The sequence below is a fragment of the Chlorocebus sabaeus genome, chromosome 7, assembly GCF_047675955.1.
Source record: "Chlorocebus sabaeus isolate Y175 chromosome 7, mChlSab1.0.hap1, whole genome shotgun sequence".
NCBI lineage: Eukaryota > Metazoa > Chordata > Mammalia > Primates > Cercopithecidae > Chlorocebus > Chlorocebus sabaeus.
The window spans coordinates 100,960,252-100,975,333 of NC_132910.1; the positions used below are offsets into that span (position 1 = coordinate 100,960,252).

The 15,082-nt window shown below is 37.8% G+C and overlaps 1 protein-coding gene across 8 annotated transcripts in view; it reads left to right on the forward strand.

Moving 5' to 3' along the window:
• Positions 1-15,082, forward strand: part of DCLK2 (doublecortin like kinase 2) — a 180,687-nt gene that overhangs the window by 115,697 nt on the left and 49,908 nt on the right. For 4 of the 8 annotated variants that reach the window (XR_498181.3, XM_007999959.3, XM_007999960.3 and 1 more), the window contains exons 3-6: positions 660-762; positions 5,131-5,232; positions 6,150-6,200; positions 10,964-11,058. Coding sequence is in view for 6 of the 8 variants with exons in the window: in XM_007999959.3 (XP_007998150.3) it covers positions 660-762; positions 5,131-5,232; positions 6,150-6,200; positions 10,964-11,058 (351 nt within the window). In the remaining 2 variants the exon portion in view is untranslated. The remainder of the gene's footprint in view (positions 1-659; positions 763-5,130; positions 5,233-6,149; positions 6,201-10,963; positions 11,059-15,082) is intronic. The other 4 variants (XR_498182.3, XM_037986946.2, XM_007999961.3 and 1 more) reach the window with 2 other exon arrangements.

Consider the following 15,082-nt stretch of genomic DNA (forward strand, 5'->3'; position numbering starts at 1 on the left):
TGTCTCAAAAATAAAAAGTGAAATTGAGACCACATATTTAGATATAAGGCCTTAGAAGATCCCTGAAGCTTAAACCTCATTAGCTTCATGGCAGAACTTCCTTTGATCTTGATAATGATGGTGGTGGAGATGATGGGGGTGACTGTTAACACATTGAGCACTCATGCGTCAGGCATTGTTCCAAGCAGTTTTTATATATTAATCCTCGAAACAAACCAGGGCATAGTAGCAGAGGTACAGAGAAGTCATGCCGAAGGTCACACTGTGGGAAGCAGAGTTGTTAGGAGAGGGAAGAAGGGCAGTATGGAAAAGAACACTAAACTGAGAGCAGAGGCCTTCATGAATGTCAGCTTCGCCACCCCTCTGTGGGGAACCTGGGGGGAAAAATCACTTACCTTTGCATGGACATCCTTGACTTCACCTGTAAAAAAAGGAATATTGATGCATGTCATGACTCCTTGACTCTGTTGTTCCTAGATCGAGAGAATGTGTGAAGGTGCTTTGTGAAGGTAAAGTGCTTGGAAACGTAGTGTATTACACAGCTTTCTCTTCCACCTCAATACTGTAGCTGAGGCTTAAAAATTCATTTAATTTTGCTTACTTTTCATTTCACTTCTCATGTGTCTAATTTATTTCTTGGACATGATTTTTGTTCTCAGGTTACTTGTCTGCAAGACTTTTTTGGTGATGACGATGTTTTTATTGCATGTGGACCAGAAAAATTCCGTTATGCCCAAGATGACTTTGTCCTGGATCATAGTGGTAAGGCAATTCTTCAGCTAATTCATTTTTCCATCTTTGTAACCCCTGAAATGAAGGCTTGGGATTTAGCCACTCAGTTCATGCATGTTAAGAAGTCTGGCATGTTGAGGGGAGATAGCATTGGCAGTACTATTTTTGAACCAATGGAAATAAGGAATAACATGAAAGCATTTGCCTACTTGAAAGAAAGAAAGAAAGAAAAGGAAGGGAAAGGAAGGGGAAGGAAGAAAAAAGAAAAGAAAAGAAAGAAAGAAAGAAAAGAAAGAAAGAGAATAACCCAAAGCCTAATTCAAGTAGTTTTCACTTTTAGCAATTCAGTTCTCTCTCTTATTGCATTGTTTTGCCGCTGAAATGTTCCATGCTTTCCTTCAGAATGGTGGTTGGCTATGCCAACTTAGATGCATGGGTAGTGTTGAACATGAAACAATTGTCCATTTTTTGTGATGTGTATGCATAAGGAAATCTATATTAAAAAGAAATAGATAAAAGGATAATAACTGTTAATGGTGATTATCTGAGGTGTCTTTCAACTTCATTGGGTTTTTTTGGTAGCAACTTTTTTTTTTTTTTAATTGAGACAGTGTCTCCTTTTGTCTCCCAGCCTGGAGTGCAGTGGTACGATCACAGTTCACTGAAGCCTTGACTGTGCTCCTGGATTCAAGTAATCCTCCTGCCTCAGCCTCCTTAGTAGCTAGGATTAAAGACATAAGCCACCGTTCCTGGCTAATTTTTAAATTTTTTGTAGAGACAGGGTCTTGCTGTGTTGCCCAGGCTGGTCTTGAACTCCTGGCTTCAAGTGATCCTTGCACCTCAGCCTCCCAAAGTGCTGGGATACACACACACACACACACACTTTGTTTATATACAGTCATGTACCATGTAAGGATGCTTTGGTCAATGATGGACTGCATGTATGATTGTAGCACCATGAGGATTTTTACCATACCTTCTCTATGTTTGGATCCACAAATCCTTACCATTGTGTTATAGTTGCCTACAGTATTTGGTACAGTTACATGCTGTACAGGTTTGTAACCTAGGAGCGATAGACTATACCATATAGTCTGGGTGAGTACTGGGCTACACCACCTAGATTTGTGTAAGTTTACTCCATGATGTTCACACAATGAATAAATTGTCTAATAATGCACTTCTCAAATGTATCCTCGTAGTTAAGTAACATATGACTATATTTAGAAACAAAGCTATTGCATGGGTGAGATGAAAAAATCTCCTTTTCCTGACTTTGGCCAATATATGGAATTTTCAAGTAGTATTTGGCAATAATAATCTCAACTATTTCATGTATTATTGGTCCTGGGAATCTTGTTTTATCCTATTGTCTTAAACTGCTTTAAACCTGTGACAGTAGTAGTGATTATTTTAGCTGATAGTAAAGTCAGCTTCCTCTTTAAATAAAGTAAAATCATACACACATCACATTTCAGAGGAGAGCGATCTTGGAGATACGGTCCTCCTCTTTAATTTTGTAAATGAGGAAAGCTGGCTTTTAAAAAGGTAGACAGTAGACCACTTCTAGTTGTAGTGTTTCTGACAGTCCGGAATTAGAGAACTATACTACCAAATAAATAGAGTGATACCTAGGCTTTTAAATTTTTGCGAGGATACATTCTGTGGTACCAAACTTCCTTGTGTCATTCCTTCTTGTTTCACTATGTCACTCATTCATGAGCTTGGGGGTCATTCAGCATCAACTTTTGTTTTTGTTTTTTCATCTCTGCCAAATTTGATGGTTTCTATATTCTGTTGGACTGGCCCTATTTCAGGCTGGTGGTACCACTGGAAAGTCCTTAATTATAGATAATGTCCTGTTACGTTATCTGTGCTAGTGCTCTCCCTCATTCCTGTGTGGTTAAGATTAAATACAATAGGCATTTGTATATCATCTGAATTTTACATCTTTCTTAAATTTAGCTTTAGTTTCATAATATTTCTTTGATGTCAGTTGTCATTTTGAAAGCTGAGCCACTGAAACTAAATATGTTCTAGGTTATAAAGTTAACACACATAACAATAATATTTGTTGAGCCACTTACTCTGTATATACAGGCATTGTACTCAGTGCTTCATGGGTATGTTATACATTGATTTAAGCTACTTGGGTCATTGGTAGTTTTTGTTGATGGTGATCAGGGCCTACAACAGTTAGAAGTTGGTGAGAGCTATTGATTTCTTCCCTCTTGATCTCGAGTTACTTAACCTTCTGCAAAGTAGGGATAATAATGGCTATTTGATAAGGTTTTGTGAGGATTAAATGCGTTAATATATGTCATGCAGTTGGGAGTGTGCCTGTCACATGGTAATATGTGTCCACTGCTATCTTTGTTGTTGTTAATAATAATATTACACCAACACCATTATGTGGTAAAATTTTACAATTATTTTACAATGAGCAAGTCTCAGACCTAATTCTGCCACAGATAACGTTTATTAGGAGGCAAAGATTTTTTTTTAAAATCAGTTATTTAACTTGTGTTGTAATCTTAATGAAGTCCCTACTCTGTTCTTTTAGACTTCTGATAATATCTTTTGTTAAAGGCCCATTCAGAATCCATGGAATTCAGTTTACTTGATTTTAGTGAAGTAACCTAAATCCTCGATTAATAGTTAGATACAGGATTGGTTCCAATTCGTAAACCTAGGATGTAGTTCTGCAGTTCTAGGTTGTTGGCTCTTGCTGCTCATATAAAGGAGTAGCAATGCATTTAAGATGTTTCTAATAATCCACACACACCTTTCAGCAGTTGAATACTTTTAACATCCACAATGCTAATTAGGCAAAAGTTGCTCCCTTTGTGTAAGGTTTTGATTAGAGTCTTTCAAATGCTAACTAGCCTCCCCTTGGGTGTATTTTCCTGATTAGAGTACTTCACTTGTCAGTTTACTGCCCCTGGGGTATAGACTAAAATTAATCCACATTTTAAACTTCCTGCATAAATTGAAGTATTTTAGAGTAAACTACTACAGACAGTGTGTTATCTAATTTAACCCTTATAACAAGCCTATGATGCAGATTTTATTCTTATCCCAATTTCATTAGGAAAAAATAAATCAGGCTTACAGCCAAGGCCCCCTGGTTAACAAATGTCAAATCCATAGTTCATTCAAAATCTACACAACTTCAAAACCCATGTTCTTCATCATTCAAATTAGAAGTGACTACTTTAGTTATAATTACTTCTGGTATTGTAAATATTATTTTATTTGGTGATGTATGGAAGGAGCAGTTATTGTTTAAAGCTATTTAGCCAGGCACGGTGGTTCACGCCTGTAATCCTGGCATTTTGGGAGGTCGAGGCGAGCGGATTACTTGAGATCAGAAGTTCGAGACTCAGCCTGGCCAACATGGTGAAACCCCGTCTCTACTAAAAATACAGAAAATTAGCCGGGCGTGGTGGTGGGCGCCTGTAGTCCCAGCTGCAGGCCAGAGGCTGAGACAGGAGAATCACTTGAACCTGGGAGGCAGAGGTTGCAGTGAGCCGATATTGCGCCACTGCACTTCAGCCTGGGTGACAGAGCGAGACTCCATCTCAAAAAAAAAAAAACAAAAAACAAAAAACTATTTTCCTCATTTTTGATGTTCCATACTTTGAGAAGATGGAACATAATTCAGGAGGGGGTTCATAAGTTAAGAGTCCCATGCCCTTTTAAAATAAGGCAATCAAGAAGTTGGAGAGCATAATAAAATTATAGCCTTTGCCTATCAGTACTACCAATTTTAAAAGATAGTTGCACATGTATAGATTAGGCTGTGGATGTTTGTGTGTATCAAGTTAGGGCATTGGAATGTCTGTACTTAATTAGCTGCATCTGGAACAATGAGGCGACGTCCTAAAATGTGTAGCCTTGGCGGGGCATGGTGGCTCATGCCTGTAATCCCAGCACTTTGGGAGGCTGAGGCGGGTGTACTGCGTGAGGTCAGGAGTTTGACGCCAGCCTGGCCAACATAGTGAAACCCCTTCTCTACTAAAAATATGAAAGATTATCTGAGCATGGTGGTGGGCACCTGTAATCCCAGCTACTTGGGAGACTGAGGCAAGAGAATCGCTTGAATCTGGGAGGCAGAGGTTGCAGTGAGCCCAGATCGCGCCATTGCACTCCAGCCTGGGCAACAGGAGCGAAACTCTGTCTCGGGGGTTGAGGGGGGAGTTGCGGGGGGAAGATGTGTAGCCTGGCTGAGGGTAAACTCAGGTGTACTTTTGGGACAACTGCTTTGTATGTTAAATTGTTTAACAGTAATAGAGAAATTATCAGGTAATAGTTCTGGTCAGTAAACAATTACATCTAAATCTCATTTTGGTCGTTATTAAAACCAGATTTAGTTAATGCACTTTTGTTCTTTTCTAGAATGCCGTGTCCTGAAGTCATCTTATTCTCGATCCTCAGCTGTTAAGTATTCTGGATCCAAAAGCCCTGGGCCCTCTCGACGCAGCAAATCACCAGCTTCAGGTAGTTAGTGGAAAAGGAATAGATGGTCATAGCAGGAACAGATCATTTTCCTTCTGTTTTCTCTAATTTTTGTGAATTAGTAATCTTTGCTGGGGTTGTATGCAGCCAAGTTCCAGAAAAACAGAGATGACATGACTTTTAAAACCAAAAGTTAAGTCTGTTTCCCCAAGTTATAATAATTCTCCTAAGAGACTTGTATAGTTTTGTTCTGACACATTTTCTTGGGAACAGCTTGATGATCTAGATTCTGCTGGTATTCACATAGAAGTGTTTCACATTTGGACCTCTGTATACTGCATTTTGAATTTTGTGCTCTATGATTGTGGATAATTATTTTCTTAACATTATCTCTTTTTTAAAAATCACATGCACACACTCTACCCAGAAATGTATTTACTTGATATATTTCCACTGGCTTCTCCCTCATCAAATGGTACATTTATAGCAGTGATTATTGTTGAAAAGTAGTATTTTACTTATTTAAGAGTCAGACTACGTGTAATAAAGTTTCTTGCAAGTCTTAAGCCTATAAATTTGTCATAATTTTTACGGGGCATTTTTAAACATTAAAAACATACATAAATATCTTCACATTGATTTTATGGGTTTGTTTGTAATAATTAAGAATAAGTCTGTTGATATCATTTCCCCTTAAGGAAGGAATTGTGAAAAAACCATGATTTTACAGGTGGTGAATCTAGAACATGTGAAAGTTGTATCAATAACAATAGCCTCGAGCATTAGACTTCATAAAAGACCAAGTTTTTCAGACATTCCACTATTCGCCCTTTCCCGTCTCAGCACCCCCCGACTTTCTGTAGGGCAGATTGTTTTACTCTTTCTGAACACACATTTAGAGCTGCTGAATAACCACTCTCCTTACTGTCTTCTGCTCTGTGTATACTGCATGTGTACAGTAAAGCGGGGTGGCCACTACTCCAGTGCCTATTCTACAGCCAAATCCCCAGGTGAGCCATGACTATTGTGGCTTTGTTGCTCTGCTGGGTTTTTGTTTTTGTTTTTTGCCACTTTTCTGTTTCCTTTTGCTCCATTTCCATGAATGTATCTGGCTTATTCCAGTGCACATCTGTGTGGTATGAAATGCTTTGCATTGCACAAGACACTTTAGCCTCCTCTATTCATTAGAGAGCTGGTTATCATCAGAAGATTACCAAGTGCCTGTCTGTATAGTCAGGAATACAGAGCGATTGAGGAGGCACATTGCTGCAAGGGGTCCATCTTCTAGTTAATTTGGAGAAATGTTCTGTTACTGAAAAAGGCTAAAGTTTGTTGGTACTATGAAAATAGCCATAGAAGAAATTTTGGTCTTCTGTGCTCACCCCCTCCCCACCCTGGGGTTAACAGTTTAGGAATCACTGAAATCTTAGAAGTACTTCATAATAGCATATGCCAGTGTAGGATTATGAAGTGTTTCTTACATATACAGAGAGGCAACACTGCAATATTTCTAGTTGTCAAATATTTATTTTCCTAGAGTTATAGACTCAGCCTTTTCTCTCTAAAAATGTGACAATTAACAATATGTGTATTTTTATCTGAAAATACCTCTGTTATTAACCTTATTTCAAATTGTATGATGCTTTCTGTAAAGTATCTTAAAACTGAGAAAGCTTAATATAGAGATGAGACTTGCATAAATACACTGACCTGGGTTAATCAAAGGGTAGATGTAGTTTTGGTGATAGCTTTACAGGTGCTTGTAACATCAGTAAAAATAAATAGCTGGGCATGGAGGTACCACCTGTGGTCCCATCTTCTTGGAGGCTGAGGCAGGAGGATCCCTCGAGGCCAGGAGTTTGAGGCTGTAACGAGCTGTGATGATAGTGCCTGTGAATAGCCACTGCACTCTAGCCTTGGCAATGTAGCAAGGCCCTGTCTCTTTTAAAAAAAATTTAATGAAAGGGAGAGTGGTTCAAGAATCGGTATGATTCAATTTTGTCCCCCTAAGGTCCAAAGAGAAAAATTAGCATATTGAACTAAAAACATGTCTCATAGCCATATTTGTCCTGCACACTAGTAGCTCCAGAAGATAGCCTAATAAATAAATGTATACATAACTCTTACCTTGAATTTATAATACTTAGAAACTGATGAAGGAAAATCATAGCATTCTAGTACACACAATTTTCAATTAAGTCCAAATTTGGATTTGCGTTAATAGAGTAAGCCTCAAACTCATCAAGTAAAAGTTGTAAGATTTTAAAACCACATTTTAGAGAGAAAATGATCTTTTTTATAAGAGATTAATTCCAAGTGTGTTCGACACTTCAGCTATAGAAAACCAAAAGCCTGAGTCAATCACTGGGATTTGAGTGAATCTGAAGAAAGCTACTATATTCATCTGCATAATGCTTATCTGTATAGTGCTATATAGTTCTTTCCACTTTCTACCACCATGAAGGACAGAATTTTGTCTTATTAAAAGCCATGGTACTCAGGAGTGTTTTTACGGATTACTTTAACTATGGTGTGTCTGTTGCCATTTTTTAAATTCCATGGGACTAATGAAATTCAAACAGAGCTGGTAACTTTATGAACATAATATTGTACCTTTTCAGTCTTGGGACAGAGGTCCCAAGTGAAGTCTTGAGACTGCCTTGAGTGAAGTCTTCTGGTTGACTAAATCCTTCAACAAAACTCTATCAGAATAGCTAAATAATATGTAAAAAGCACATAGATATTAAGCTAGGTAACATAAATGGGTAAATGGTTACTGTTGTCCAGGCTGGAGTGGAGTGGTGTGATCTTGGCTCACTGCACCTCCGCCTCAGGGGTTCAAGCTATTCTCCTGCCTCAGCCTCCTGAGTAGCTGGGACTATAGGCATGCGCCACCACGCCTGGCTAATTTTTGTATTTTTAGTAGAGATAAGGTTTCACCATGTTGGCCAGGCTGGTCTCTAACTCCTGATATCAAGTGATCCACCAGCCTCAGCCTCCCAAAGTGCTGGGATTATAGATATGAGCCACTGTGCCTGGCCATTATTTTAGAATTTTAGCTTCTGAATCTTTCTTGGTCTGCCAAGATAAAAAGTATTCAAAGAAAACAAACAAACAAAAAACCCCAAGTTTATTTCTTTCCTTAGAGTTGAGGGGAGGGGGATAAAATTTCAGGAGTGAAAATCCAGGGGTGTAGCGGAAGAGCGGAAGCGTGAGGCAGGTGCTGGCTGGTGGTGGCACATCTTCTGTTTGCGGCAGCAACGGAAGTTGCAGGGGGAGAGGGCATGACGTGGTGCTGTCCAGGGTCCCCATTAGCCTCTCCAGAACTGGAGAAATGTGCAAATAAGTGAAATTAAGAACAACTCATTCAAGCACATTGTTTAGAACCTTCCAAATGCTATAAAAACTTAGAGGACTATATGTGATTAGTATCTCTCTAGGATGAGTTATTTTGGTGAAAATATAGACATGCAGTTATTGACATCAGTTAAATCCCTGGCAGTGAGTTTTGTTAAGAAACTAGGCCTGGGCAGGGGATGTATTTTAGGGAGACTGATCTACTGCAGAGATCGCTATCTGCCGGAACTGCTTTTTCTCCTTCACTCCCTTTCCTACAATCATTCCAAGGTAGCCTTTGCTATCAGTGTGGGATTGGAATACCAGTGAACACTAACAGTGCGTACTGATTAGAAGCTGGTGACCTGTGCAGATTGCTGTGTGAGAGGGAGAAAACACCAGAAAAAAAAAAAGGGAAAAAAAGGAAAATTTAGTTTCAGCTCACGGCAAGCTTACTAGTTTATTGCCAGCCATAATCTCTATTTTGTGTGAATTCCATTGAAAAAGATTTTTTTAAACACTATTTTTTTAGCGCAGTTTTAGGTTCACAGCCAAAGGTCCATATTTCCTGTGGACTTCCTTGCCTGCAGACTTATGTAACAACTTCTATTATCCACATCCCCAATTACGGTGCTGCATTTGTTACACTTGATGAGCCTGCATTGAAATCCCCTTAGCACCCAAGAGCCATAGTTTACGTTGAGGTTCATTTTTGGTGTTGTATGTTTTCTGGGTTTGGACAAGTTTGTAACGACATATATTCACCATTATAGTATCATACAGTTTCACTGCCCTAAAAACCCTTTGTGCTCTACCTTTTAAAGAAGTTTTTTAGAAGAAATAACGTTAATTGAAATTTAACTTGATTGAGAAATAACCAGGGCTGTTGAATACTCTTAAATATTTTTAATTGTACAGTTAATTGTGTTACACTTGTATTCTAAGTACCTACATGTATTTGTTAATAAAATCTAGATCACTGACCGTTATTTTTGAATGAGGGTTTTGAGTCAGAAAAATTAAAGTTTTGGAAACTTAAAAATAACTGGAAAAAGTTCTCATTTTTACTGAAATTTTAAAATGAGCAGTACAATAAATATGACTTCATAAACCAAGATGTTCCTGTTTACAGGTGATTCTTGTAATCATTAGTACTCATTGATCCACAATTTCTGCCTCTGCTCAAGGACTGGTACTCGTTTTTTTTGAGTCACCTATTCAGGACCTTTACCTGTGCATTTGTTTTTTTATACTTATTAGCGTGATTTAAAATAATAGTTGTCGCTGTCTCATGTTTTTTTTTTTTTTTTTTTTTTTTAAAGAATAAAAAGCAAGTGAGCATCTCTTTTCTTTCCAAAAAGATGAATGACACTTTTCATCTACTTTGGGCAAAAACTTTGAAGATTTATAATAAAACGGATTATAAATACTCTATTTAGAGGAGAAAAACATATATCAATACTAGATGTTAACTACGAGCTTTGTGAAATTACTGCAGAAATAGATTCTAATGATACAATCAGGCATAAGCAAAAGTCATACTGAAATGTTTGACCAGAATTCTGTAGCATAGAATCTGCAAACGAACCTTTCCTGGGGGAGAGGTTTCAAAATTTTCAAAACCTGAACACTTTTTTCGGTTATTTTTTAAATTTCCAAATTTAATTTTCTGGGGGAAAGGTTCATTTACAGATTCTATACTACATAATTCTAGCATAGGATCTAAATCGAGCTTTCAGCCAAAGAAGTGTATGGAGGTTTAGAGCAGATGTATAGAAAACTACCAAGATTTGTGGACAAATGGGGGAGGATAAGCTGTGTAGAAAAGAAAATGGAAGGAATTAGAAATAAGTGGTCTAGATAAAAAAGGTTGAAGAATGTTTTTCACAGACTTTGAGCAAATAAGTAGGAATTACAGGGAAAACTACCAGTAGATTTTCCCTTTTCATTAAGAAAATACTTAGAAAATGTGTTTGTATTATGGTGTAATTGATTTGGGAGAGCCACACAAACTTCTTGGTTATCCAAACTTCTTGGTTATGTTGGTATGCACCAAGATAGTGGATATTGAACAGCCTTCATAGTAAACCATTACAAATATAACAGCCATCTCTACCTTTGCTGGCAGGCAGGATACATGGAAAAGTTCTCGTTCACATCACTAATTCCATAATGTCTTCTGTATTTGTTTATATAGCTGTTGGAAAACTACTATTGAAAATAGTTCTAGTTTCACTCTTTGATTTTTTTTTTTTTTTTGTCTGTAATGCAGTAAGATACATTCTTTTTGCTTTTTGCTGATTTGCCGTCTGCTTTGAGCTGAAAATGAGTTGAAGCTTCATTGGACCTATATTGTGCATGCACCTAGTGTATTTATACAGTCTGGTTATTGTGGGTTTTAATGGGACTTCTGTCTTCTTTGTTGTCTCATGGGCAGTTAATGGAACTCCCAGCAGCCAACTTTCTACTCCTAAATCTACGAAATCCTCCAGTTCCTCTCCAACTAGTCCAGGAAGTTTCAGAGGATTAAAGGTATGAAATAGGATATGTGGCATATTTGTGTGATTTTGTTATTTTGAGTTTCATAGTTTAGCAGTTTAATTTGTTTAGGGGCTTGGGTACAGTAACAAATTAAAAAGAGTTTAGGATTTGGAACCTGGTAGACTTGACTTCGAATCCTGTGTACTGCTGTAATTTTGGCCAACTCGCTTAACTCCTCTGAGCTGAAGTGTTTCTCATCTCTAAAATGGGAACATGGGGTTATAGTGTTCTTATTTTAGAGATGAACATAATGTGGTAAAGTATAATAAATAGTAGTTTTCCAATTATTATCAAAATGATTTGCAGCGGTAAAGCCTTGGAGAACATCATGATTCTTTAAAAAAATCTTCTTTTGAGTCATGACTTTAATATTGCTAACGTAATTTGAGTTTGTCAAAAGCCTAAAATGAAGTGAAATACTAGCATAATGTTTATACTCACAAGTGATAACACAAGGAAAATATGGTCATCTTTAGTGAGGAACTTAGAAACAATCTTAGCTATTGACTATGATGTCCTAAAAATATAAGCAGTAACAATATGATTAGCAGTTGGTTTAATAGACAGTTATCTAGTAGAGATAAGCAAAACCAATTGTGCAAAATTTCAACAAGTTTTATTTGATTTAGTAGTTCCTAATAATTTAAATTTAGAAGAGAAAATTTGCCTGGTAAAATAACAGTAAATAATTAGAGCTGAAGGTGGAATTTCTAGCCAGACGTGATGGCTCACGCCTGTAATCCCAGCACTTTGGGAGGCTGAGGCAGGTGGATCACTTGAGGCCAGGAGTTCAAGATCAGCCTGGCCAACATGGTGAAACCCCCGACTCTACTAAAAATACAAAAATTAGCCAGGCATGGTGGTACAAACCTGTAATCCCGCTACTCGGCAGGCTGAGGTGGGAGAATCACTTGGATCCAGGAGGCGGAGGTTGCAGTGAGCTGAGATTGCACCACTGCACTCCAGCCTGGGTGACAAAGTGAGACTGTGCCTCAAAAAAAAAAAAAAAAAAAAGGAATTTCCTTTGTAGAAACAAAGGGTTCTCTACGTGGTAATGAATTCTGAGAATACTGATGTATATGCAGTGTCATGTATGTGTATACATAAATTAACTTTAATTCCCTTTATGTGTTTCTATATGAGATGTATTATTAGGAATGTGTTTTCCAAAGTTGGTTCCCGAAACACTTCAAATATAGTCCTAGAGGATTTCTTTAAAGATGTTGAAGAGTATTTTTTTATTAGTAAACTTAATGGTTAGAACCCCACCACCCTTGTGTGAGTGAGGAATGGGAACCTGCCAAGCCCAGCCTTTCTGACACCTTCAGAGCAGCGTGTGAGGTCTGTGCTTCCCCACTTCTCAGAAGGTTTTGTTCTCCAGTTGACTGTAAGGTTTGCTTGTCTTGCCCTGAGAATGTTGTGTGTCCCTCAGAGAGGACTTGTATAATGTTTAAGTACCTGAGAATAAAAAGAGGAATTCTGGAAAAGGACAGAGTATCTGTTTTTGTGCCTGCTTGCTTATCCTTGGCAGAATTTGGGCTGAGACTGGTAGGACATTTGGAAGTAGGGAGTATCTAGCTCTCACCTACCTGTAGTCACTGAAAGTTCTTTATATTTATCAAAAGAAGAAGGCATTTTTCTGAAGTGCTGACTTAAGTCAGTTCATAATGTGATTTCAGTGGACTTTTAAATTGTCAATTCCCAGAAAAGTTATATAAATTAAAAATTACTAGTAAGCTAATTATTTTCAGATTTTTCTCCTATTTTCCCTGGAACAGATTGGAAGTATGTTGTTATTAATAGAGGTAACTTATTAATTAATTTTCAAGAGAACTAAAATAAAAATAAGTCGATTTAGCTCTTTTCAGGTTTGTTGTTTCATCATTTGTTAAAGCAAAAGCGAGTGGCTCCTAGAGCTGGTTAATTGTTCTAGGGCAGATCTAGGATAACCTTTCCAGTGAGCCACATGCCAAGGTCATTCATATTTCTCTCCCAGGCCATTGCCCCAGGCAGGGCTGAGATCCTTGACATAGGGCCGCTTTGGGGGATCAGATGGGACACTTTAGTGCCTGCTTACTCTGGGTCTTGGTCACTTCCCCATTTTTTGTTACCCATTGGTAACCCCAGCTCCCATCTTCCTAGTCCATCTTCAACTCTAAACCCAATATTGTCATTTTCTGTTTTTGCCACTAGGCTAGTTGGTGCTGCTTATTAATAATTACAACTATAGCTTCAGGACAGGACAGCTAACCATTTCAAGGAAATACGTGTTAATATTCTGTGCACATACCTACTTCACAGATGCACGCATACTTGTGCAGGATCACTCACATTTGTGAAGATTAATGGAATTTTTAAGACATAATAAATTGTGTTATTGCTGAGACATTAAGTAAAATTGTTCCTTCTATGCTAGGTGTATCGTAATTATTATAGTAACCCCAGCATTTAGCACACAGTAAATGCTCAAGGATTACTTATTCACACCAAGAGGAATGAAGACTAATTTGTTCATTAAGGGAAATGTTGATTACTGGTCAAGATTGAAGATAAGATTATAAGTAAGATAAAGAACAGTCATCTTTCCAGAACCACCCCCAGTTCTCCACCACTGTGCCTGAGGCCTGTGGGCTTTGCTAACAGCTGTGATACCTCCTCTGGGTTTTCTTTTTCTTATTTGTAAAACAAGGACTTTTGATTTTAAATGAGCTCTAAAATGCTAGGAATATAGTTCTGTTAACTTGCGGAAAAACCTAACTGAAAGGCTAGGAAGTGTATTTTTTGCCCTTTTCCTTCAATGCTGATGTAAAACCACCGAATTTTACATTAAACAGGAGTAACTAATGTCTCTGCCACACTGATTCAGCTTGTAGGCCACAATCCCAAAGCTCTCTAACTACTGCCTATTCTCATGGGTCCTGCCTTATGGAAATTTCATCTCATTACAGTTCCCATAATCTGTAGTATATATTGTCATTGGGATGAAAACCTGCTTTTTAAATAATGCAATTTAGTCAGGTTACTTTACTGTACCAAATACCCTAATTTTGATGTCATTGCAAGGCACCAACTTATTTTTTTCTATTCAATGGCATGACAGATGAGGAATTACAGATAATTACCGTGTGTTAGCACTATGCGTTTCCCTTCCCTTCATTTAAAATCGCTTATTAAGATCAGTTAAGAGGGAATGTCTGAGAATGGAGGATTGTTTTTCATGGGCAGGAACTCGTTACCACTATTTATCCTAGTTAGATGCTTTAATGGCCTTGGGGGATAGATAATCTTTTTCCAGAGAATCAGAGAATTGATAAAAGCAAGCAAACCGAGCCAGGACAGCATGTGCAGGAGCTGACAGTCTCTCTAGCTGCCAGGACACAGCTTTTGGCATTGCTGGTTTTTTTACTATCTGGATTTTATTCACTGGGGAACTAAATAAGATTAAGGGTAAGCAGAATTTGATGTTCTGTCACAGTGTTTCCCTCTTTGTATCCATGTCTGGGAATTATTTTAATATTTTGGTGGGGGCATTGAAAGAACTGAAAATGAAAATAGGATGATATGTTTAATCTCTGATCATGGATTGTTAGTGGCCCTTTGGTTTGCTCATTAAGAAAGATATAAAAAATAGACAATCTACCCTGCTCTCCACAAAAAGTACTCGTAGTTTTCTTAGTACTCTTATGAGGAAGATGATTCTGCTAAGACTGTGTTCTTTGAGGGGCTGGGCAAAAGCCAGTAGCAGAAGCAAAGCTTTCTTCAACTTGTGAATAATTTTTTTTGCAGATGATCATGTAAGAAATAGGGTGATGACCAAGTAATTAAGGTTCTTTAAACCTAAAACTGAAAGACGTTAGGACAACTGAGAGTTAGTGGTATCTTGATTATATATTTGTTTTGTTCAAGTAGTGTTAAAGAAAAAGCACTAATTATTCCAGATACTTGTTAAAGACTATAAGGGAGACTTTATTCAAAGAGTGGGGGTGGTCCCTGGCAGTTGGTATAGAGACCACTG